This window comes from Micromys minutus (assembly GCF_963924665.1).
Source record: "Micromys minutus genome assembly, chromosome: 29".
Lineage (NCBI taxonomy): Eukaryota > Metazoa > Chordata > Mammalia > Rodentia > Muridae > Micromys > Micromys minutus.
In genome coordinates, this window is record NC_137964.1 from 23087036 (window position 1) to 23112148 (window position 25113).

At 47.9% G+C, this 25113-nt stretch overlaps 1 protein-coding gene across 2 annotated transcripts in view; it reads right to left on the minus strand.

Annotated features, from left to right (window-relative positions):
* Positions 1-25113, minus strand: part of TMEM132B (transmembrane protein 132B) — a gene marked incomplete at both ends in the record, with an annotated part of 233971 nt that overhangs the window by 147794 nt on the left and 61064 nt on the right. The window contains one exon of one of the 2 annotated variants that reach the window (XM_080940754.1): positions 4000-4891. In XM_080940754.1, coding sequence (XP_080796880.1) covers positions 4000-4891 — 892 coding nt within the window. Of the gene's footprint in view, positions 1-3999; positions 4892-25113 lie in introns of those variants that run through there. The other variant, XM_080940755.1, reaches the window with a different exon arrangement.

Below are 25113 nucleotides of genomic sequence, written 5' to 3' on the forward strand. Positions count from 1 at the left end.
AAAGGACACGCAGGAAGGAAACATTGCTTTTTAGCATGCTCACCCTCACTCTCACCGGCCGGTTCATCTGTCCTGTCGCTGGAGCTGGTATTAAAGCCATTGTCTTCCAGATCCCAACATGGACTGGAGACCTAGGACTGCGGAGACATCCAGCCTCCCGGCCTGAACAACTATCGGATTCTCTGTCTTTAGTCGGGAGACAGCTATTATTGGACAACCCAGACTGCACCCTGTGAGTTACTCTAATAAATACCCTTCTGATATATGTGTTCATCCCATCCATTCTGTCCCTGCAGAGAACCCTGACTAATACAGAGGAGACCATGGCTGACCAGTGAGTCCCATGGAACCTTCCAGCCCCACCTCCCCAGTGCTGGGATTATAATCTCACACCACATACCTGGCTTTTTTTTTTTTTTTTTTTTTTTTGCATAGGTTCTGGGGATAGGACTCAGGTCCCCCTGCTTGCAAAGGAAGAAATTTAACCACCTAAACTTTCATCAAGCCCACTTAGCATCTGAGCGAGTCCTTGCATATTCAAAGGAGCCACCCAGGATTGTGCATTCAAGAGATCATCCTCTTGACCACAGGTTGGCCCCAAGCCTGAGGCTGATTGTCACACTAATTTCTCACCCACGTTTATACATAGACATGGCTTTTTTTTTTTTTTTTCAATCTCAGCTCAACTATTCCAGGACATTGTGTCTTATCTAGATGCCACAAAATTTCCATAACAGCAGAATTTACATACAGATGGCAAACAAATAAAGCTGGGCTGTGGCTCGGCCTGTGGCTCTTGTGGTCAGAGGGTCCTATTAGGGCTTTATGAACTCACTAGGTGATGGAATGTTCTATCGATCTTACAGATTGCTGCAGTGCCATCCAGCACTGCTCTGAAACAAAATTAATTCTCAACAGTTCTTCTGCTGTGTGAAGGCACCAAAATTGACTTTCTTCTGTATGCAATGCTAGAAATATGTCTCATTTCTCCTTCAAGCCACAAAATGGGTCTCTCTCTCTCTCTCTCTCTCTCTCTCTCTCTCTCTCTCTCTCTCTCTCTCTCATCCCCCATCCCTCCCTGCCCTCCTTATCCGTTTTCCTTAATACCATGAAATTGCAATTAGCCTATAGGGCACAGACTAATCAGCACAGAGATTGCCACATGGAAGTCAGTCTAGGCGAGAAAGAAGGGAGGGGCAGTTTCCAAGATGTAAGATGAACTGGGAAAGCCAACCGCACCCCAAAGCAGCCCCCAGAGCTCTCATGCTGTCTCTGGGAGTTGAACCCTGTCAAGAAGCACTGAGGACTCAAGGGACCACACTGTTGCTTTCTGAACCAGCTGCCTTCTGTGTCTCCATAGGAGAGGCAGCATTTGTGAGTAAGCCCAGTTTAGATGGGCCACAGGACTGACTTTACCCAGGAGAATTTTAATGGAAAGTCATCGGTCCCACAGGAACAAAACCTCCAGTGAGAGAGTGTTAGGACATTGGGGAAGGTCTGAGTTCACCTGTCCACTATTCTTACACCACTATGTCCAAAGGGACTCCCTAAAAAGGAAGTCTACAGAAAGACACCCATGTGCTATTCATCTATTGAGCATGGCCATGATCAGAGCTGCAAACATCTACTTTGGGGTTTTGTTGAATTTTTTGTTGTTTGCTTTTTGAGGCAGGGTTTCTCTGTGTAGACCTGGATGTCCTGAAACTCACTCTGTAGACCAGACTAGCCTCAAACTCAGAGATTCACCTGCCTCTGCCTCAGGACCAGCATCCAGCAATGTCCACTTTTGAAAACTCAGTGTAAGGGAGGAGAGGACAAGGGTGTCTTAGTTTGGGTTTCTATTGTTGCAATGAGACACCATGACCAAAAAGCAAGTTGGGGAGGAAAGGGTTTATTCAGCTTACACTTCCACATTGCTGTTTGTCACCAAGGAAAGTCAGGACAGGAACTCAAACAGGACAGGAGCCTGGAGGCAGGAGCTGATGCAGAGGCCACAGAGGGGTGCTGCTTACTGGATTGCTCCCCAAGGCTTGCTCAAACTGCTTTCTTATAGAACCCAGGACCACCAGCTCCAGGGATGGCACCACCCACCATGGGCTGGGCCCTTCCCCATTGATCACTAATTGAGAAAATGTCTTACAGCTGGATCTCAGGGAGAGGCAACTCCTCAACTGAGGCTCCTTCTTCTAGATGACTCTAGCTTGTGTGCAATTGACGCACAAAACCAGCCAGTACAAGGGATTAGAGAGGTTGCTTTACCACAAAAAAAGAACACTAGAAATGATGAGAACAGCATTTGCTTTAGTGATGAAGTGTCTCCCCAGCCTCAGATTCATCCCCTTAATATATCTGTGTGGTCCTTGTCTCTTGCTTAAGCTCCTCCTTCCATCTGGATTCACCTCTATTGCCCACCCTCAAATTCTGCTTACCCTTCAGGGCTCTAGATGATATACCCTGTTGGCCTGTGGTGTACACACACACACACACACACACACACACACACACACACGCAGAGAGACAGAAAGAGTCATTTGCTACTCTGACTTTAATCTGATCATTCAATAGAGAGGTCCAAAAACACCAGCTTTTGCAAATATGTTCTATTGCCACCCACCCCCTCATCCTGGATGTTCTCGGGCCACAACAACAAAGCTGAGAATGTCACCAGAGAGATAAAAGATGCCGGGTACAACAAGCTGAGCCACCACCAAGCGCTTTTCAGAATGTCCTCCAGGCCCCTAACTGTCACCTCATTAGATCTCTGGCTCTCTATGAAGGTCTCACTGCACTGGGCTCAGGGCATGCAGAACTCTCACTACTGAGCAACCCCACCATCCTTGCACTGAGATACGACACAACTCCAGAGTGACCTACGGCAACTGAGAGCTGTCCCCGGAAGGGCCCTCGGGTGTCTGAGAGCATATCTGTGAAGGTTTGATGTGGCCAGCACATATCTGATACACAGTACCCTAATTCCATCCTCCAAAGCATCGCTAAACCATAATCACGAATCTCTTTTAAGTAGCTCACCAAGTGTCCCTCTCAAGGACCCAAGAGGCATTTCTTTGAAATAGAAGCCTCGGGAAAGACAAGGCTGTCTCCCAGGCTCTAGGGAGGGCAGACCTCTAACCGTCACAGACAGCAAGGAAATAAAGCGGGTGTCACATCCACACCGGTGACCCTGAGCACTCTATCCCTCTCTTTCAGCTGACTTCTCTACCCTCCACTCCCCCTCTCACAAAAACCAGAGGTCAGCTCTTCGCTGTTGGTGATTGATAAAACCTGTCCTCGCAACCTTAACTAGAATTGAACTTGTGAGCCTCTGAAAAACCCTCAACAGTGATCACGTGACCAGCCCCATCCTAGTAGCTGACAGCTCAGGGTTCACCGAGAGCTAATTCTCCCATCTGATGTCACAAAACTACTTACCTGTTGTAAATATTAGAAGCATGGCTTATTAGCCTTTTATCAGCCCCCGAAGTCGCACTCCTCGGACGCTGCTCTAATGCACCCACCACACAGTCCCCACACCACTTGGCTGGCAATCATGCCGCCTCAGTTGAGGTTCGTTCTACCACCCCTGCTGCTTCTGTCTAGGTAAATATGACCGCCCGGCGTGTTGGTGCCAAGCCTTTGACACACACGTCCCAACTCTGTGGCGGGCTTTATGCTCTCTGTCACTACACCCTTTGAACTCAGTTAAGTAGTCACATCAAAGAACACACCAAACTACTCTGATCCAATAGGTATAATAAAATTTGCCAACTTAGATAAGTCAAATGATCTTGTACAATTCCATCCCTTATAAAACATCCATAACAACCTTATTTATGAAGAGATGTGCCAAAAGAAACATACACATCTGCCTCCATCTTCATTCCTCCCAGAATCCCCCTCTCTCAATCTCCGCCCCCTGCCTCCTCTTCTGATCCTAAACCTTTCCCCGCCTACCTCTCCACTGTCCAATCATATATCACCTTAACATCAACCCGCACTTACCGAAGAGTGAACTGTTTTGCCAGGGAGCCACTGGTCAGAGAAACCAAAAAGGTGGCCGTGTCCCCTTCTCGGATGAGGTTCAGAGGGATCGAAAGAGCCACATTGTCATCAAGGCTCACCAAGGACCACCGCAGGTCATCCTGGGTAGGGTAGACTACCACACTGCCGATCCTTTCCCGGGCGGGAAGCACTGGCTGAGGCTCCTCCTGTTCTGAGTGGATGTTATTTTCCCATTTGCCCTCCTCCTCCAGAGGGCACTGGCCGGCCTCGTTGGCTGGATAAAGCGCAAAAAAGAGTTCCATGGCTGTACCACCCAGCAATGCTGGGATCTCCTCCCGGGGTTCAAGGTCCAGGCCTGAGCTGAACCACTCAGGTAACAACTCCAACTCTGCCACACACAGCCCAGGGGCACCCTGCAGCCGGCAACTGGCTGCCACCTCCCTGGCCTCCGGGAAGGCAAACATCTTGACACAGGGCAGATCATCCCCAGGGTCATTTTCATCCCAGCCCATGCCGGTGACGTAGAACAGGGTCTGCACTTTGGGTCTGTTGGAAAAGATGGAGCTGTCCAGGATATGGGATTTGAGCCTCCAGTTGAAAGGGAATCTCTCCATATTTCCAAAAGGGGTGGGTGTGAGCAGGAAATCCCAGGGCACCGTCTTCTCTATGGAGAAGGGGCCGTAGCTGGCATTGATGGCTGGAGGGCTCTGGGCTCGATGGAAGAAGAGGGTAGCGGATCGGGCCTGCAGGCTGGCGTTGCGCATGAGGTCCTGGTTGGCCTCCTTGAGGAAGAAAGCCTCTTCTGCATCAGTGACGTGGAAGCTGGCCGGGAGATAGGCAGGCAGGGAAGAAAACCTCTGCAGGCTGTCTGCAACACCTCGACCTGTGCTCCCTGCACAAGAAAGAAGATGAGAGTCAGGGCCAAGGTCTGTTCAGTGAGGAAATCAATCCAATGGCATCACTGCCCACCATGCCAGCGAGGTGCTCCATGGCTGCACAGCCCTTCTTCCCCTCCCATCATGGAAAAAGTCAGAGAATCTTAAGCATCTTCCAGAGAAGCCCAGTATGGAATACAAAGGAGCCCTGCTGGCCGATAAAACAACAGTCCTTGAGTTAAATAAACAGTTGCCTCTCCAGAAGGAAAATGGTAACATTTCCCATACAAGGCAGACGAGCATAGGGAATGAGTTAGAAGCCTAGGACTCCACTTGGGTTGGGTTATATACACTCTGCTCTTCTAAGAATGCATTTGGAAGCTGTTTACTGTACACACATCCCCCTCCACCTATTCAGGCTATACGTACATGCCTCTCAATAATGAGATAGGCTTCTCCTCCCATAACAACACGCATACTTGGACAGTTCCTATTCAAATATCTTCCCAATGCATCCAGATATGAAGAATGCACAGGCCAATCTAGCCTGAACTGGTTTGGAATACGTGCACCATAAGACAAAATCGTGTCCTCAAGTGAATTTGTATCGAGACTCCAAGAGTTACCACCTTATGCCTGTATACAGCTAGGATCTATTTACCTAAGATTAAAACCAGATGCATCATTGGATGGTTCATGTGCACACAACTAATCCTCTACTTGCTTAATGTAACGTGTGATGTTTGTGATCATATGTGCCATGTCACATACATGTAGAGGTCATAGGAAGACCTGCAGGAGTTGGTTCTCTCACCATACGGATCCAGGGATCAAATTCAGGTCTTCAGGCTTAGCAGCGAGTGCCATTACCCACTGAACCATCTCACCAGCCCTAAACCTCTCTTTATGTGTTATCCAATCTCAGGTATTCTATTATAGTAACTAAAGAAGATTAACATATATTTGACTCTATTTGGATAAAACTAAGAGTCATATATACATATGTACGTACATGTATATCTGTGTGACTATGAGACCCAACAAAGATTATTTTTTTCTTTACTATTTATATCTCTACTTTCAATGTGTCACAATAACCAAGTATTGTTCTCTTAAATTGTAATACACATGCAGAAAGAGGCTGTATGTACTACATGCTGTATATGTGTGTGTAGTATGTGTACATATGTGTTTATGGTATGTGTTTGTACATGTGTATGTAGGTATATATGTGCATGCCTAAGTGTATGCATATATGTTTGTGGTATGGACATGTATGCGTGTGTTATCTAGGCTCTACATACAAGTGAAAACATGACATTTTTCTTTCCAAGTCTAGATTACTTCACCAGATGAAATGTAAATTAGAGTCTGTTTGGATATGCTGATTTTTTTTTTTTTTTTTTTTTGCCTCCCAAATGAGAAAATTACATTCCAGGTGAATTTTCTGATGGACTAACTGCCCAGCAGCCCACAGTGAACAGGAAAAGATGACCCCCATTGGAGGACCTATGAGAACACCCGGACCTCCTAGACTTCCTGCCGCATGTTCTCCAAAACTATAGGCCATGTCCAGGGCGGGGTTTGAATTCTGATCTATTTCAAAATTCAGAAAAGGAAATCTAAATAAACACACATTTTCACATGCTATGTGCTTCATGGATTGGCTTCCTCCTTTAACTTTCATGTGGCTCTATTATGTCACTCAAAAAATGATTCATGTGAACTTTAAGGTGGGGCCTTCTCTATTTGCTGCTGTCTTATCTGATACATCTCTAGGAGGCCTCACTCCTGTCCCACCATCGGTCAAACAAAATGTGACATAAACGCTGTCTCACAGTCTCTACGGATATCCAGAGACATCCATGGCTGAGACCACATCCTGTCCTCCAACCAGATAGTAAGCAAACATGCTACCTTGATTTGGGACCATTTGTGAAGCCCAGAGACTGTCTTGGGAAACGCTCCAGCCCTAGCCTGTGAGGCTAATGCTCCTCCTCCCTCTGATTCCACAATCTCATAGAGAACCGACATTCTTTTTCCCATCCTCAGGAAGACCTGAACTGATGTATGGAATATGACCCGAAGCCCTGTTTGGTCTGCTGTTTTCTTAGAGGACTGGTTGCCATTGGAAAGCAGAGGGACAGGCACTAAGAGCAGGAAATGAGGAAGGCTTCAGGGAGCCATAAGAAAGGGCTGCTCGTCCTAGCCTCCATATAAGCCAAAAAGTTGAGACCAGGTTCAGAGGCAGCACAGGGTGTGGCAGGAAGATGCGGTGACCACTGATGCTGAGTCAAAAGAGCACGTGTAGGTGGTGCTGAGGAAGTCTCGAGGAGCACATGGATTGGGAGAGAGGAGAGGATGGAGGAGCACCAGGGGCTGCAGTCACAGTCATTGCAGAAGAAACTGAGACCATTATAGGCTGCAACTTGCAAACCCAGAGGTCCCCAAAAAATGTCAGTATTTGGAGAAATGCCATTGAGAAGGTCAATTCTATTTAAATGAGGTCATCTGAATTAATCCTAACTCAACATGATTGTTGTCCTTACAAAAAGAAAGAAAAGGAATCAGGGTATACACAAACATAAACAGAGGATCCTGGAAGTTTCCATTGGTAAGCCAGGGAGGGATGTTTCAGAAGAAGCCAGACCTGTTAATATGGTGACCTAAGACTTCTAGTCCAGACTGAGAGAAAAATAAACTGTTGTCAACATTGCCTGCTTGTGGCACTTGGTTCTGGCTACCATAGCAAAGCACAGTTAGCTCAGCTGGCTATCTTTGACATCCTCTAACCTGACACAATTATTCATTCAACTTTGCCATCCCAAAGCACAAACAGACTCTCATTAGCAGGGGTGAGGCTCGGTGTGTGCACCCCAAGGTGCCTCTCGGTCTCCTTCTATATTCTTCTATGTAGATAATTTTCAAGTTCTCCAGAATGAACATGTGCTGCTTATCCAATCTGAGGGAAATATTGACACTCTTCTCTTAAAAAATAAAGATATGGAATTCAATTTTAAGTGGCAGACTGGTTGCACACGTTCCCTGGCATTGCTGTGGAACCCAGGCAGAAACAAAAGTGTCAAAGTAGCAAAGGAAGCACACCTATCAGCAAGAGAGATGGAAGAAGCATGTTTGTGGGTAAGATAAGGGGAGATGTGTGTGGGTAAGGTGAGGGGTGTCTGTGGGTAAGATGAAGGAATGTTTGTGGGTAAATGAGGGAGTACATTTGTGTAAGATGAGGGAGTGTCTGTGGGTAAAATGAGGGGTGATATCTGTGGGTAAGATGGGGAAGTACATTTGTGTAAGATGGGGGGGGTATGTGAGGGTAAGGTGAGGGGATATTTGTGGGTAAGATGGGGAATGTCTGTAGGAGGATTCTGTGGGTAAGTTGAGGGGGTGTCTGCAGTCCGTAATTGAGGAGTCATCTTTATAAAGCCCACCCATTACTGGGAGGTGTCACGGCAGCTGGCGATGAATCTTTGTGCTGGCTGGCCCTTTCGCTGTCAACTTGACAGGACATGGAATCACCTAGAAAACACACTTTTGGGTGTGCTATAGGGCTGTTTCCAGGGAGGTTCACGAAGGAGGGAAGAGCCACGCTAAATGTGGGCAGTACTGTCACATGCACTGGCGTCCTGGGCTGAATCAAACAGGCTGCTCTTCCAGAGGACCCAGGCTCGATTCCCAGCAACCAAATGGCAGCACCCAACTGCCTATAACTCCAGTTCCAGGGGATCTAATGCCCTCACACAGACACATTCAGGTAAAACACCAATGCACATAAAATAAGATTAAATAAATCATTTTTAAAGAAAGAAAAAAGTCAGAAGTGATGTATACAGTTCTAACCCTAACGCCCTTATGGAGAGATGGGTGGTAGAGACAGGAGAATCATTCAAGGGACACATGGCCTGGAATACACACCCCAGTGTCAAAAACATCCAGAGGGACCCTCACTTGTTGAGGTGGATAGTGAGAACCAACTCCTAAAAGCTGTCCTCCGACTCCCATGTGTGGACTGCGGCATGCATGCATCACCCTCTCAATACACGGAGTAAGCGAACTGAGGCCCAGCATCTATGTCTCTCTGCATCCTGACCATGTACACACTATGACCAGCGGCCTCGTAGTCCAGTGGCCATGCCTTCCCTCCATGATGGACTGTACACCCTTAAACTGTGAGCCAGCCGAGAGCCTGCCTTAAGCGGCTCCCGCCAACTACGTTGCCACAGCCATCAGTAAATAACACGCTAGCTAATGCACCATCAGCTAAGGTTCCTTGAAGACTGGACATCTGTGGCCCCACTCCTAAAAAAAACTCAAATTACAGGATGCTTACTTAATGTAAACAGCTGTCTTCAGCCAGGAGAAATTCAAGATGGATGACAAAATCCAGGGGTGGGGGGGGCTCGTTAGCCCATGTGGAAGATTTCCTTGGAGCAGCAGATGTGGAAAAACCCTCATTAAGTGGATTCTATAGATCTCTTCATGACAGTAATTTTGACCTCCTATAGACACCATCAGCTGCTAAACAGTAGGACGTTCTCAGAACCTCGTCCTCATTTCCATTTATATTTATTCTAAATTGGACACCTTGGAGATGTTAAGGAGGAGGGAGACACTAAGTGATCCTGACAGCCCTGCTGCCATTTGATCAGAAAGCAGATGAGGTCCACAGTGGGTGGGGAGGTCCTTAGGCAGGAAGCCTGGTGCTGCCATCACCTCCATTTATATACCAAGACAGCCTCTGTGTCAGTTCTGTCACTTCCTCCCTCCTACCAGCCATGAGGTCACCAAGGAAAGTCACTTGTCATTATGCAAGTCTGTTTATGGGTGTGACTTATGGAACCATATATGGGGAGACACTTACTTTGTGGACTTCTCACTTACTGAAACAAGGCTTCCCCTTCATTTGCTCATTACTAAATAAAAATTGATTATTTGGAGGCCAGGGAGATACTCAGTGGCTAAGAGCACTGGCTGCTCTTGCAGAGGACCCAGGTTCCATTCCTAGCTCCCACATGGTGGCTCACAACAGGAACTCTGTTTGCAGTGGATCTGATGCCCTCTTCTGGCCTCCATGGGTACTGCAGGCACATGGTGCAGATAAACTCACACAGGCACACATATATACAAATACATAAAAATAATAAGGTAATAATACCAATATTAATACATAAGGGTATGTACGGTTCTCTTAAAGTGTCTGTCACACAAGTATAAGAATCCAAGTTTGAGCCCCTATTACCTTTTTAAAAGTCAGTTGTGGTGGCTCTCTCCTGTAATGAGAAGGCAGAAGGAGGATCTCTGGGGCTCACCAACAATCTCAGTTCAGTGAGAGACTCTGTCTCAAAAAATAAGCTGGGAAGCGATTGAGGAAGAGGCCTGGTGTTGACTTCTAACTTCCACATGCTTGTACACACAGCACACACAACATAATCCTTTTCCATGTCTTATTTATCTTGTGTGTGCACATATGTGTGTACATGTGTGTACCACAGCATGAGAGTGGCAGTCAGGGAAGAGCTCCTTCTACCATGTGTGTTCTGGAGATCAAACTCAAGCCATTAGGCTCAGTGGCATGTGCCTTACCAGCTGGGCCACCACCACCCCCAGCCCTACAAAATGATTCTTTCAAGCCACATAGGTCTTCACAGAGTTAGAATTAAGGTCCCATTGATGTTGGCTTCTGGCTTCTAATGATGCATTTGGCATTCACACCGCCATCTTTCCACATGCTCATAAATTTGTTTTAATTTAATTTAATGCTCAAATGCACGAGTGGGTAGCTGGCCTGTGGTGGGTGTGGTGGGTGTGATGAAGGGATTAGTCAGCAGATCACATGACAGATTCACACAGGCCAAGGTCTCAGACACATAGTGCTGAAGAGAGAAGCAACCTCATCTGAAAAATAAGATTACCAGAGATGGCAAGAGTGATGCTCAGGGGCATTGGTTTGGGAACCAAAAGCCATTCATGGACTGTTTTCAAAGAAAATCCAACTGTTTTCTAAAATAGGAAGCAAGCAGAGGAAAGAAATCAAAATGGAGCCACAGAGTCCCTCCAGGATTCCTGTGGGCAGGCATTTCAACCATGTGCCCTTAGGGTCTTTACCGCCTTGACAGTTCTGTGGACTAACTGTTCTAACTGCTCAGAGACCTTCCTCACAGGGTGTCACTATGTCTCCCTGAATGTCCTGGAACCCATGATACAGACCAGCTTACCCATAACTTGCACGGATCCCTCTGAGTATTGCCAGGTCTCCAAAAAGCGGGACATAATGCTGGCTGGAGTTGGTGCAACTTGGCCATTCGTAGCCACTGAATGAGATTTGGTGCCAACAGTCAGTGAAGTGGTTCAGCAGGTGAAGATGCTCACAGCCAAGCCTGACAACCTGGCTTTGAACCCTGGAGCCCTCATGGTAGGAAAGAACTGACTACTGCAAGTTATCCACTGCCCTCTCCTTGTGCGTTGTGACATACATACCTAATATGTCTAAAGGAAATAAATACATGCAAAAAAAAAAAAAAAAAAAAAAAACAGCAGCCATAGTAACGGTATAGTAATAGTAAGTGGGGATTGTGGCAGACCTACTGTGCGCCAGTAGCTGTTCTAACTGCATTAACATGGTCCATGTGAGTTCTAAACGTGTCTATAAGCAGCCCTGGGTTTCAAACATTTGTTCTTGGCGCAACCCTATAAAAATACCTGCACTGTTTTCAAATCGCTAATAACAATATACAATTGTCACATGGACTTGTCATACAGTCCTAACTGTGGAGAGGTGTCAAAGTAGAAACACAAGAGAAGTCAAGAAAAACACTCACTGTAAAAAAAAAAATCCTAGTGGGAGGAAAAAAATATCCCCCAAAATCCCGTGGTCTCCTTTTCTGGAATGTCATCCAGATGGTATTGTGTGCAGAGCCATGAGCTGGAGAGGAGGTGGGCTTTCACAGCTCCTAGCAGGTACAGGCCATAGGGGCAGCCCTAGCTGCCTGAACTCGGCTGCCCCCAACTAGGCTTGAAGGACAATACCGCCACCTGCTGGCCTCCACTGTCAACACAAAGCAAAGCAGGTGCGGGGCCTGACTTGGAGAGAGAGAATGAAGGACTTTGGGGTTTGGGGACATTCCTGCCCTCCCACAGAAAAACCTTTGGTTGTGGCACAGATCTAGGCATTCAGTCTCTTCAAGTCCCCAAAATCACAACTTGATGAGCTTCAGGCAAAAATGGGGTCACCACCCCTAGACCAGGAGAAAGGGACCAGCAAGCAGTAACACAGGGAGGGCATTTGCCCTGGAGACTAAACTCTTCTTCCAGCAGGGGAAACACCCATCTGCCATGTCCCTGACCTGGGGAGATGCTCGATTTGCTGCCAGGCACAGGGCCCTATACTGTACTGAAACCTTGGAACCTAGGGTGCCAGGCTGAGACAGCAGCAATGGCAGGTATGGTGACCTTAAAGGCCACCGTACCTGAGTCCCTCCATCCATACCTCTCACTGCAAGAAGTCAGAAAACAGAGCAGGAAGCACCTGCCTGCCCATCACAATCCTCAGGTGACATTCCTCCGGCTGTTAATGTTACAGATGTCTGTCTACCTTCTAGGGGATTCATTCCAACCTCAGGTTAAAAAGTGTCCGCTCCGTTCTGGAGAGATGGCTCGGCTGGTTAGAGCACTGGCTGCTCTTCCAAAGGACTGGGTTTAATTCCCAGCACCTACATGGTAACTACCAACCATCTGTAACACCACTTCTGTGTAATCTGATGCCCTCTTCTGGCCTCTGCAGGAAGCGCATACATGTGGTACACAGACCTACTTGCTGGTGAGACACCCACACACATAACATTAAGTTTTTAATCAAAATTAAGAACTGTTCTTGATCCCCCTTTCATAGGCTACCTTCATGTTGAGAAGCCCCAATGGGAGGAAACCTTCAAAAGCTAGCACCAAGAGAGGTAAGTATGGCCTGTGTCAGCAATGGTGGGTAAGTTGAGTCACCAGGGCTCTGATGGAGACAGAAGCCCTGTACAAACTGGATGGCATGATAGTCATTTTCCAGAGACCTTGGAGCTGAGGCTGGGGCATAACCCCATTCAGACACCCCACACACACACAGTACTGACCTCCACACCCCACAAAACAGCATCGAGCTGCTGCTTACTGCACAGTTGCCAGGGCAACAGAACACCAGAGCGGGCTCCACTTTGAGCTCTTGCTGTCTTTATTGAAAACATGTCATCAAGGAGGGTGTGCGGCCTCTCCAGCCAAACGTTCTGAAGTGGGCACCTCTGAGCCTGAGACCACTCAATTAAGGCAAGAGTGACTCTCCCAAGCCAAAAAAAGACAGCATAGCACACGTGAGTCCTGTGAAGTTCCAAGGCATGGGGAGAGGCCAGGCTCCAGACCCTTACTCCCACCCCTCCAGAGTCCTTTTCTCATCCTAAGTCATTCATAAATTGCCTCCTTGACCTTTGGGGGAAATCTTGGTAATAAAGGGTGCATATGACCCCATTCAGGCCATTTTAAAGTCTTGAGGGCTGGTGAGTGGTTCAGTGGGTAAAAGTCCTTGCTGCCAAACCAGATGACCTGAGTTCGATACCCAGGACCCCACAAAGGTAGAAGGAGAAAACCCACTCCTCTGATTTTTCACACTGATGCTGTAGTGCAGAGAGGTGTACGTACACACACACACACACACACACACACACACACACAATAATAAAATTAAGAGCCCAAACAAGGTAGAGTGGTGGGAAACAGTCTCCACCCCATGTGCACTGCTGTGCTGTCTGTCTGCCTGGTCTGAGAACATGGCATATGGCCACATCCCCTTAGCCTATCCCCTTGACTGATGTAGTAAGAACTCTAAGGCTTATATGGGCAGGACCCTGGCTCCACTCCTGTCTCATGGTTTCGCTGTGCCCTCACCCGTGAGCTCCTGGCACTCAGGGCAACTGAGCAAGAGGCGGCTGTGCCGCCAGAATCCATCCACAGCACCCGGTGTGCCAGATAATAAGTGTGGGATGGGGACCCGGGCTGCAGCGTCTGCCGTTGATCACCAGCTCTCTCCACTGGAACGGCCTCAAAGAGCCCCATTTCAAGCTCCCAGCTGGTCCTATCTACCCAGTTGGCACAGGAAAGACACTGGGGCTCAGAGGAATTCAGTCGGTTGAACCCTCCGAAACCAGCACACCTCCATTTTTCAGGCTGAGGAAGATCAGAAGACCTGGCTGTCTCCATGTGGCACAGCTATATAGGTGTGACTTCCCTCAGAGCTCAGGAGATCAAAATCAATAACTTGGCCATCTAAAATTAACACATCTGGCCTTGAGCGGGGTGTTCCCGCTTCTCCGGACTCATCTTGTGAACGTGCCTGTCCAGGTATTAAAGGCCACATTCAAAGCTCCTCGTGGAAGGAGACTTTACATCAGCAGCCACAGAAGTGAAGTGTCTGCAGGTTAGGAGAGGAGGAGCCATCTGAGCCCAGGTCACCCTCACAACTGCCTGAGGGAGGCATGCTGATGGTCACCGGCAGTGGGACACCAGGAAGAGGCACAGTGTGCTTCAGAAGTGAAAGTGAAAAAAAATTAATTAATCCTTTTTTTAAAAAATGAAGGTGAAACTGGAGATCGTAGCCTACACCTTTAATCCCAGGACTTGGGAGTAGAGGCCCGTAAATCTCTGGGAGTTTGAGGCTAGCCTGGTCTACAAAGTTCCAGAACAGCCAGGGATGTTACGCAGAGAAACCCTGCCTCAAAAAAAAAAAAAAAAAAAAAAAAAAAAAAAAAGCAAGCTTTCCCCCTCTCTGTTAGCTAAGGATTGCAGCAGCTTACATGTCACAGGGTCACAGGTCAGTCATGCAATGAATCACACAATGACAATGGTTCGAGAAAGATCTCAGAGGCATATTGTAGGTTCCATGACAAAACAAAGAACAGAGGAATATTATCTGCTACTATCTGTTAGGATTTTATGTGTGTGTGTGTGTGTGTGTGTGTGTGTGTGTGTGTATGCATATATATGTATATAGAATACATATATATAATACATATATCAAACTATATGCAGGATATATGTGTGGACACACACACATACATATATATGGAAGCATAGAAAATGCATTTATATGCTTTTCCAAGTGTAAAGTATCTCTAAACACATAGAGAAAGAGGCTAATATTGGTTGACTGTGGGGGGAAGTGACTGAGGTTACTTAGGACACGATTTTCTTTATAATTAGTTTTATAGTCTGAATTAGAACCATATGTGTAGATCATAGCTGTAAATATATGAACAGGCTTGCTGCCATATGCTTTACAGACCATATAATGCATTCATTTAGTGCACTGTTATCATTACCACCACTTAGCACAGATCCTGGTCAGCCTCCAGCCTTGCTCCACCCACCTGGCATGTTTATCTGTTAGTTTTCTGTTCCAATATCTCTTCTCTTGCTGTGATAAGACACCCTGATAAAAAGCAACTTAAGGGAAGGTGGTTTATTGTCGCTTACAATTCCCGGTCACAGTCCCTCAGCATAGGGAAGTCACAATGGAAGCTTTGAAGCCGCTGGTCACGTGACATCCACAGTCAAGAGCACAGAGAAATGAATCCTGCCTGCTGCTTGCTTGCTCCCTGATAGATTTCTTCTCCCTTGTACTGTTCAGGGCCTTCTGCCTAGGGAATGATTCCTCCTATGGTGGGATGGTCTTCCTGCATTAATTCACATTCAAGATAATCTCCCAAGTCATTCCCACAGGCCAACCTGATCTAGAGAGTTCCTCATTAAGACTCCAAGTGAGGTAACTCGTGCTTCTGTTGAGTTAAAACTAACCAGTACACACACCACATTTACAGGCTCAGTGGATGCACCCAACTGTGACTGTGCCTTCACCAGCTGTTACACAATTGTGTTATCTCCAGTTTCAGGTGCTGGTAGACATCACTGTCAGAAACACACACATACCCATGTTTTCATTTCTTTCAGGCAGGTACATATAGAAGTACAAGGGCCTGGTCCTATGACAGAGGCACAATGCTAGAAGCTGCCAGCTGGTCTCAAAGCTTTTGCATTGTTTTGTATCCTAGCAGCTACCAAAAGGGATGCCTCTTGGCTGCATCCTTACCATCAGTATCATCGCTGTTTATTTAGGCATCCTATCAGATTCACAGTGGAATACTAACTCTTGGCTTGAGCGGGGATTGAAATGTAAAAGTCTGATCTGTAACCATCTACAGACACAGGAAAACCATGTCCCCTAGATTCTCTCAATAACAGACAGCCCTGAATCAGCAGTCTATACACAAAGACCCTGTGCCTCCTTTCCAAGGCTCTGCATTCCCAATTTGCAGAATATGGTATACTGAACATAAGATGCACCATCAGTGGGATCATTGGTGACAGCCCCAAACCTCAGACATATGAGTAGCTCCCAACTGTGGTGGTTTGAATGAGAAACGTCCCCCACTGGATCTTGTGTTTGAACACTTTCTCCCCAGCAGGTGGCGCTGTTTGAGGAGGTTATGGAACCTTTAGGAAGTAGAGCCTTGTTGGAGGAAGCACGACACAGGGAGTGGGGCTTTGAGAATGTATAACCTCACCCTACTTCCTTTTCTTTTGCTCTACTTCCTGTATGTAGTTGGAGATGAGATCTCCCCGTTTCCTGCTGTGGCTGCCATACCTCTCTCACCCCGATGGACACTTTCTGGAACTATAAACCCAAATAACCTTTCTCCTGTAAGTTGCCTTGGTCATGGCTTTTACCACAGCAACTGAATAGCACCCAGTCTAGGCAACTTGGACATGCCACTGAGAGACTGTAAGTACCTCCTGTTCTCTAACATCCCTAGTGTCCCTAGGTCCTGGGTACCAAGGCCTGGGTCCTGAAGATAAGTTCCATGGGGTCACAACAGCAGCTCATGATGTATTTAAATGAATTCATCACCATTTAAGTCACCCAGGTAGGTGGGGCTCTGCTGGTTACCCACTCCCAGAATCTCCACTACAGATAAAGATGTGAGAGGAGGAGGGGTGCCCAGCACTTACACAGGAAACAAACCTCTTCTAGCTTAGCTCTCCCCTCTATCCCAACCTAGCCTTTCCACCAAGCCCCCTCTGGTACCCTTCCACATCCTACAACAGGCCAGCTCCACCTGCTAATGAAAGCCAACTATCTTGAAGCTAGCTGGTAAATCTTATTAAAGCAATCCCCTCCCTGAACCCAAATTATTACAGCCACCCTTATGGTAGAATAAAAATTAATTTTCTCGGCTATAATAAGAACGATAAGAATGAATCACTTGGGACCAAATAAAGATTACAATTAGTGCCAACAGAATAAATCGAAGTTTAACGTGGGCCAGCTGTGGATTTGCTCTGATTTTTCTCTCTTTTGTAGAGACTGGCTTCCCTCATGGGCCCTGCAGATACGGTGGCTGTGCGGAGTCCCTGGAAGGAAAGGATGGCTCTGAGACAGTCCAGGGGCCAAAGTCTCAGGATTCAGAGGTCTTGGGACAGTCCAGGGAAGAGTGGGTGCTATTGAGAGCAATTCATGCTGGGAGACAGTGGCCTCCCTCAGGTCTCTGTGGACCTATGTAGTCACTGAACCACTCAACATAGGTGCCCCTCCTGGGAGTTGTGTCCAGCTTCCCCTGGTGGCTTGCTCCTCTTTCTCCTCCCTTGCTTCTTGTCATCCCCTTTTCCTCTGCTTCCCTATGTTGTAGTCTTTGTTCTCCTTCTCCCCCTCTTCCCCCTCCTCCCCATCTTTTTCCTCTTCCTTTCCTTAGTCTTCCTCCTCCCCTCCTACCCCCTCTTCCCCATCCTCTTCCTCTTTCTTTCCTTAGTCTTCCTCCTTCCCTCCTCTCTCTCCTCCTACCCTCCTCTTCCTCCTCCTCTTTCCCTTAATACCCCTCCTCCCCTTTTCCCCCTCCTCCCTCTCTTCCTCCTCCCCCTCCTCCTTCCCTTAGTCACTCTCCTTCTTCCATCCCCTCCTCCCCCTCCTCCCCTTCTCCACATTTCAGATGAGTCTCACCTCAATGACCCAGAGCTGGTCAGAGATGCAGTGAGGCCAGTGATAATGCATAGCATTTCTGTTTGAAATACTAATCTGGAGCTGTGGAGATTGCTCAGTCTGTGCTAACTACTTAAGCATAAGACAAAAGTTTGCTCCTCGGGTGTACAAGAAAGAGGGGATGGGAGCTCAAACTGGGCATGGCTGGCATTCCTAGTACTGACAAGAGGCCCCCTAGTGCCCACCAGCTGGCCAGCCTAAACTAATGGCCAACTTACAGAGTCTAGAGCAGCCCCATGGGAGCCTTTTAGGCAGGTGCCTGACACAGGCTGGGAAGCTCTGGGTGACCAAAAGCAGCTCTCTACACCTGCAGCACATGCACCTGTTCCAAATGTGACCATACGTGCTGTACTGCCAGTAACCCTCTCAGCAGCCCTGGGCATAACTGGCATTTCTGCTCAATGTGGAAACCCAAGCATGGAGGCAATTGTACCATGTCCACAGTCACACAACAAGGCCGAGCACAGTCTAAATCTGAACCCAACGGGTCATGCTCCTGCCTCCATGCTGCAATGTCATCTTGGATGTGGTTTTCCAGAATTTCCAGGATTTCTTGGAAATCCCTATAGAGAGAATCGGGCTAGTTGTAACTGGTGGATAACATCATCTCAAGAGATCTGCTGAGTAAGGGATTGGCTGGATAGGCGGGTGCAATCCCCAAGCCCCTGACCTGTACAATTCCATCCGGTATATACCCTGCCTTGTTCCTGAAGTTTGTGAGTTCACAACCCCACAGGGAGCCTTCCCGAGCCATTGCAAAGGACATTGGTGGGGTACCTGAGCCACAACCTTCAGGGAACCCTCCCTGGGAACCATAACTGAGCAGCCTATGCAGGCAGCCACCTATACCCCTGCCCAGACTCCCACAGGACACCAGCACCTGAGCCTCACAGGCAGCGATGCCAACCAGAGCTAGAGTACACAAAGGAGACATTTCTCAGCTAATTTGGATCCTAATCTCTGAAAGAAGTGAGCAGAGCCGAAACCCGGGTAGTCATTAGCAGAGAAGAAAGCCCTCCTACCCCAACTCCTAACCCCTGGTACCGGCTGGGAAATGACTGCCGGCCCTGTGGCAGCTTCGCTAATTTGGCCAGGAAGAAAAGGACTTTGTGCCTCCTGCATAAGGTTCTCGACCTCACTCCCAGTTCCCAGCTTCCCTGTGTGAGCCTGCCTGTCTTTGGCTCTGGGAAGAAACTGGGGCTGAGCCACTCAGAAGCCTCGATGTGCAAAAGGTGCCCACTCCATGCAGAGCAAGATGCCCTCGGGGGAAACCCTGTTCCTTGCCCTGGGCAGATGGCATTTTCTGCTTGCAAATGAGGCTCTGAGGAGGAAAGAGAGAAAGGTCTCCCAGCTTCTGTGTGTGACACCAAGCTCAGCAGAGTCCCCAATTACAGTGTGCAGTCTTCAGTGCTGATTTTTGTCAAAATACCCGAACCCCAGCAAGTAAGGCCTTGTGCACAATTTCAGATGCTCACCTGAGAGGGAAGGGTAGGGTAGAAGGGCTGGTGAGCTGGCTCAGCTGGTAAAGGTTCTTGACACCAACCTGACGACCTAAATTCAATCCCTGAAACCTGCAAAGTGGGAAGAGGGAACAGACTCTCCCACATCTGGCCTCTGGCCTCTGCATGCAAGCCCCTTTCTTCTCTGAGTCCACAGAGGGCCACCGACATCAGACTCCAGCTCCTTCAGCCTTTCTACTGGTGCTCAAAACCAGGGGTCCTGCAAGGTGCTTCAGAACCTCATATCTGGCCCAGGCCTGAACAGGCATCCAGCTTCCAGGACGGGTAACCTGAGCCTCTGCCTCTCGAGTGTGTAAAATGGCCATTGTTGGACAGTCCAGTTCCCTCCCATCTGTAAGCCAGTCCCGTCAATCCGCTTTTGAGGTACACATGCAAACTCTGGTTCTGTTGTTTTAGAGAAGGACTGGACTCCAAGGACAGGGGGTAAGGAGGAACAATGTAATTCCTGCCTGGAGCCATCCACACCTGAGTCCTGATAGACTTCCAGGATACAAGAGCAACATGGACATGTTTTGGTGTGTGTGTGTATGTGTGTATGTTATACATGTCTGGATGTGTGTGTGTTTGTGCTTGGGTGTGTGTTTGTGTATGTTACACGTCTAAATGTGTGTATGTTATACATGTCTGAATGTGTGTACATGTATGTGTGTGCTTGTGTGTTTGTTATACATGTCAGAATTTACATGAGCACATGTGTTTGCACATGTGTGCCTCTGTGTGCATGTTTGTGTGTGTGTGTATGTGTGCGTGAGCATAAGCATATATGGTGCACATGCATATAAAGACTGGAAGCGGATGTCAAAAACCATCCTCCATCACTCTTCCACCATATTCTCGGAAGCAGAGTCTCTTGGTTAAACTTAGAGACAGCCAGTATGGCTAATGTGGCCAGCCAGCTTTCTCTGAAGATCCCCTGTCCTATCCTCCAAAGAGAGAATTACACTTCAGGCAGCTGTTCAAGGAATGTCAGAACAGGCTGGGAAGATGGCTCAGTGGTGAAAATGCTTCCCATGTAAGAGTAAGGACCAGAGTTTGAATCCTGAGAACCCACATAAATACCAGGTGGGTGTGGCTGCCTGAAGTGTAATTCTCCCGTCAATGAAGCTCCCTCGGTTGTGTCACCCATCCACCCAGCGTGCATAGAAGAGGCCAGCCCCTCCAACTGTCACGCAGCCTGGGCACTGTGCATGGTGCTTCACTCCAAGATCCCCACATGCCTCCAAGGGGCCCAGTACCGCCCAGCCCACCATTTTCCAGGAGGGGGGAGTCTTGCCAATCTGTACGTACAAGGCACTCAAAGCACACATCTTGAAGGACTAGCTAAGCCCAGCACTCGGGAGGCAGAGGTAGGCCTCTGTGAGTTCGAGGCCAGCCTGGTCTACATAGTGAAGTGAGTTCCAGGATAGCCAGAGCTACGTAGTGAGGCCCTGTCTCAAAAGAACAAACAAACAAAAATCAAGTCAATAAGAAGCTTTGCATGGTGGTGCAAGTTTGTAATCCCAGCACTAGGGAAGTAGAGACAGTGAGTCCCAGCCCAATGAGAGGCCTTGTCTCATAAAGATCAGTGGCACCTGAGGAGTGGCACCTAAGCAAACCAGAGAGTCAAGCTGGCCACTTTTATCAGGCTGGCCTCTGTCCCCTGAGCATCGTGAACAGGGAAAGCAAACAGGGTAAGCTGAGGAAATGAGGCAGCCTGGGTTAAGAATCCCCCTTTTCAAGGATGGCTCTAGGCAGAATCTGTCAACAGCCATGCATACTTGCCTTTATCACATTCCATGCCTGAGAACACATGAGCAGGGTTCAGCCTGTCTTCCCAAGACAGCCCAACAGACAAAGCAGGAACCATCCCACCTTAACAGTCTTGATGGTGATAATGGTAACAAATGGTGGTAGAGAGTGTGTGTGTGTGTATTATTCCTGTGTACATGTGTGTAAGCAGGTACATAGAAGGTGTCTTATGTTGCTCTCATAAGTAGCTAGACTGGCTGACTCCCAGCACTGGAGTTACAGGCACGCATGGCCATGCCCAGCTTTTAGATGGGTCCTGAAGATCCAAACCTGGGTCCTCACATTTACATGGTAAACTCTTTACCCACTGAACCATCTCCACAGCCCCCAGAAGATCTTTTTACTGGACCTTCTGGAAGCCCCAGAAACAGGTAGGCAGCATTGAACCACCCCAGACTCCAGGATGGACTCAGTACCCGGCTATAGAATGACATCATTTTTCATTTTTAAAACTGTTCTGCTCACACCTGACTCACAGAGAGATGAGACCATTGCTCAAATCAACAAGCCCATTAGCAGATGGACAGAAGGTGCCCTCAGAAGCCTCTGCCATTAGATAAGACCCACAGAGGATGCCAAGAGAGGGAGGACAAGGTGTTTCTTTGTGCAGTCTATAGTTGTCATGGAAACAGAAGGGCCCCTGGGAGGCAGTTCCATAGGCCCCATGGTCAGAGCTTCCAGAGCCGAAGGCTTGCCTTCTACCAGGCTGGGGCTTGGTGGATCTAAGGAGAGGAAACACGGCTACCTGGGAGCCAAACCCATGCTTCTTCAGAGCTTCCTCAAAGGCTCTGTGCCTCAGTTTACTCGTCTGTAACATGTAATGGGAGGCATGTATGGGGTGTTAAGAAAATGACATAGTTATCCAACACCAGAAGCCCCCAATCCTGCAGCACAAAGACATGGACCAGGCAGCCATCTTTGGCACAGGTTTCTCACCAAGACATGTTGAATTACACACATGAGGCCAAATAAATTTGACACGACTTCAAGTGGATAGCACTGTACACACAAAGATGCCCCAGTAAGCTGGCCACACATGGTAGACCCTCTTCCATTGGACTTTGTACACTCCTACAGAAGGGGACCAACATTTCTTCCCTTGGACCCTGAATGGGCACAGGACTACCGCAGAAAAGACTCCTGGCTAAGTCTTAAAAACATCACAACCTGGTCTCTCAAGATGTTCTCCTTTGCTTTCTATGAGCCACCATAACCTGGGGAGACACCAAGGTACCCCCATCCCAGCTGACAACCCACCAGACAACCAAGTGCACCTGAGGATGACTCCCTTGAGCTACTGCAGGCACAAAGAGGGGCGCAAACTGCCCATGCCGTGCTCTGCTCTGGGGAAAGACTGTAATACGGCTCTGAATTAGAACGTCAAGGAACCAATCTGTGGGGCTGTAGATATGGCTCAGTGGTTAAGACCACTGGCTGCTCAACTCACAACCACCTGTAATTCCAGTCCCAGGGGACCCCCACACCCTCTTCTTGTCTCCAGGGGGAATGCACACACATAAAATAAAATAGTAAAAATGTTTAAAGGAGACCATCTTTAAAGGAAGAGGCCACAATGTACAGTGCCTCTTCCCCCGAATGGAAACAGTAAGACAAAAGGCCACGTCTGAACTTTCCCATATGGAACAGCGCCTGGTGCACAGTAGGTGTTCAGTAAACTACGGTAGCAGGGATAACACATGACATGGAAGAAGTCAGATGACTGGGAATGGAAGAACACAGGGCAGTATATTCTGACAGGTCACCAAAGCAGGCTCCCAGCAGACAGTCCTCCTGCCCTTAAAGGAATAAGCGCCCGAGAGGCAGAGGAGGACTGACTAGACAACGTTTTCCTCTTAAGGTGTTTTCTACATCTAAGAAAAGACAAAGGGGCTCTGATTCGACAAAGTACATGCTTATCATCCTAGCACTCAGAGGCTGAGGCAGAAGGATAACTGAGTTCAAAGACAACCTAGGCTGCTAAGCAACACCTTGTCTCAAACAAACAAACAAACAAAAAAGGAATGAAGGGGCTGGGCCTGGGGTGGTGGCTTAACGTGGATCCCTGTGAACTCACCTCCCAGGTGCATGGCTGGGGGAACAAAAACTCTGCCACTCACAGCAAAGCTCTGTGAGAAGTGTGTTTTTAAGGATTGTGTATTCTACACTCATACACGTTTACATCTGACCAGGAGAGAGACAGAGAGAAGTCTGACAGGCAGGATGATCTGGGACCTGCTTTCAATGCACATTCTGAGGTTCTGAGGCATCCAGGGCTCAGACATGAAAGCAGTGTCCAGCAGAGAGACTGCAGGTGCAAAGGCCCTGTGGCAGGACCAAGCCCGTGGTGTTACAGGGCCAAGAGGCCAAGGCTGAGTTGTCAGACAAGAAATCTCAGACATGATGGTGAGAACACTCATTTAGGCTATTCTGGCTTTGACACACAGAAAGAGCTGGAGCCGCCGGAACATTCTGAGCATGGGTGGTACCTGACACAATTTGCTCTTTACAAAACTATGCTAGTGGTTGTCACAATAAGGGTTGGGGTGAGGCTAGGGGTACACCAGGGCAACCAAAGAGGAGGTTACTGCAGCCATCTGGGCAAAGGGATCAAGTATACAGGAAGCAACGTGGAAGTGAGGAGAAGGGGTGAGACTTGTCATGCATGGTGAAGAATAAAGGATACTTCTAGGCCTTTACAGCTCTGTACTTAGAAAGAAGGCACAGCCATCAATGGGCATCCCGAATCCCTGTCCCAAACTGCCCAGGTAAAGACTGACTCATTGAAGAAATCAAATCGCATACAATGTGCTAGTGTAAACCTTTAAAAAAAGACAGATGGTGGACTGGAAAGATGGCTCAGCGGTTAAGAGCACTGACTGCTCTTCCAGAGGTCCTGAGTTCAATTCCCAGCAACCGCATGGTAGCTCACGACCTTCTGTAATGGAATCTGATGCCCTCTTCTGGTGTGTCTGAAGACAGCTACAGTGTGCTCGTATACATGAAATAAATAAATTAATCTTACAAAAAAAAAAAAAAAAAAAAACAAACAGCCTTCTCCCTCAGTCTGGGGAAAACATAATAAAGAATTAATGGCCTGAGATGTCTGCAGTCTCACTCAAGGTCTTCCTATACGTCAAGACGTCTTAGATCATTAACTTTACACAGAGAACCCCACACCCCAGAGTCAGGCAAATGCTGACACAGGAGAGTTCCCTAGGGACTTCTGTGACTGGCCCAGCCTTGGTTTCTTTTCCTGCCTCTGTGATAAGACATTCAGCCAAATGTGACTTAGGTAAAGAGGATGTGTTTTAGTGCATAGTTCAAGCCCATCATAGAGAGAAGCCGGGGTGGGGGGGAGTTGAAGCAACTTACAACAGGAAACAGAGGGACATGAATGTAGGCTGGCACTCAGCTCGGTTTCTGCATCTTACACATCCTAGGAAGCCCTGCCTAGGGAATGGTCAGGCTCACAGGTAAGGTGGGTCTTCCCACACCAACTAACATCAACAGTATAGTCCCCACAGGCAAGCCCAGAGACTCACCCTCTGGGTGACTCCAGATTCTACATCCTGTCACGTTCCCAATCATCACTAGCCATCCTAGACCCCAAGTGACCCAAATCCAGGCACACAGAAAGCCCATTTCTAGGTCATAATTACATTTTCTTAAGATTTGTTTGTTTTGTGTAAGTGGATATACTGTGCACACCAGAAGAGGGCACCAGATCCCATCACAGATGGTTGTGAGCCACCACATGGCTGCAGGGGAACCGAACCCGAGACCTCTGGAATTGCAGTCAATGCCATTCATTAGCCACTGAGGCATCGCCCCAGCCACCGACATTATTCTTAAGACC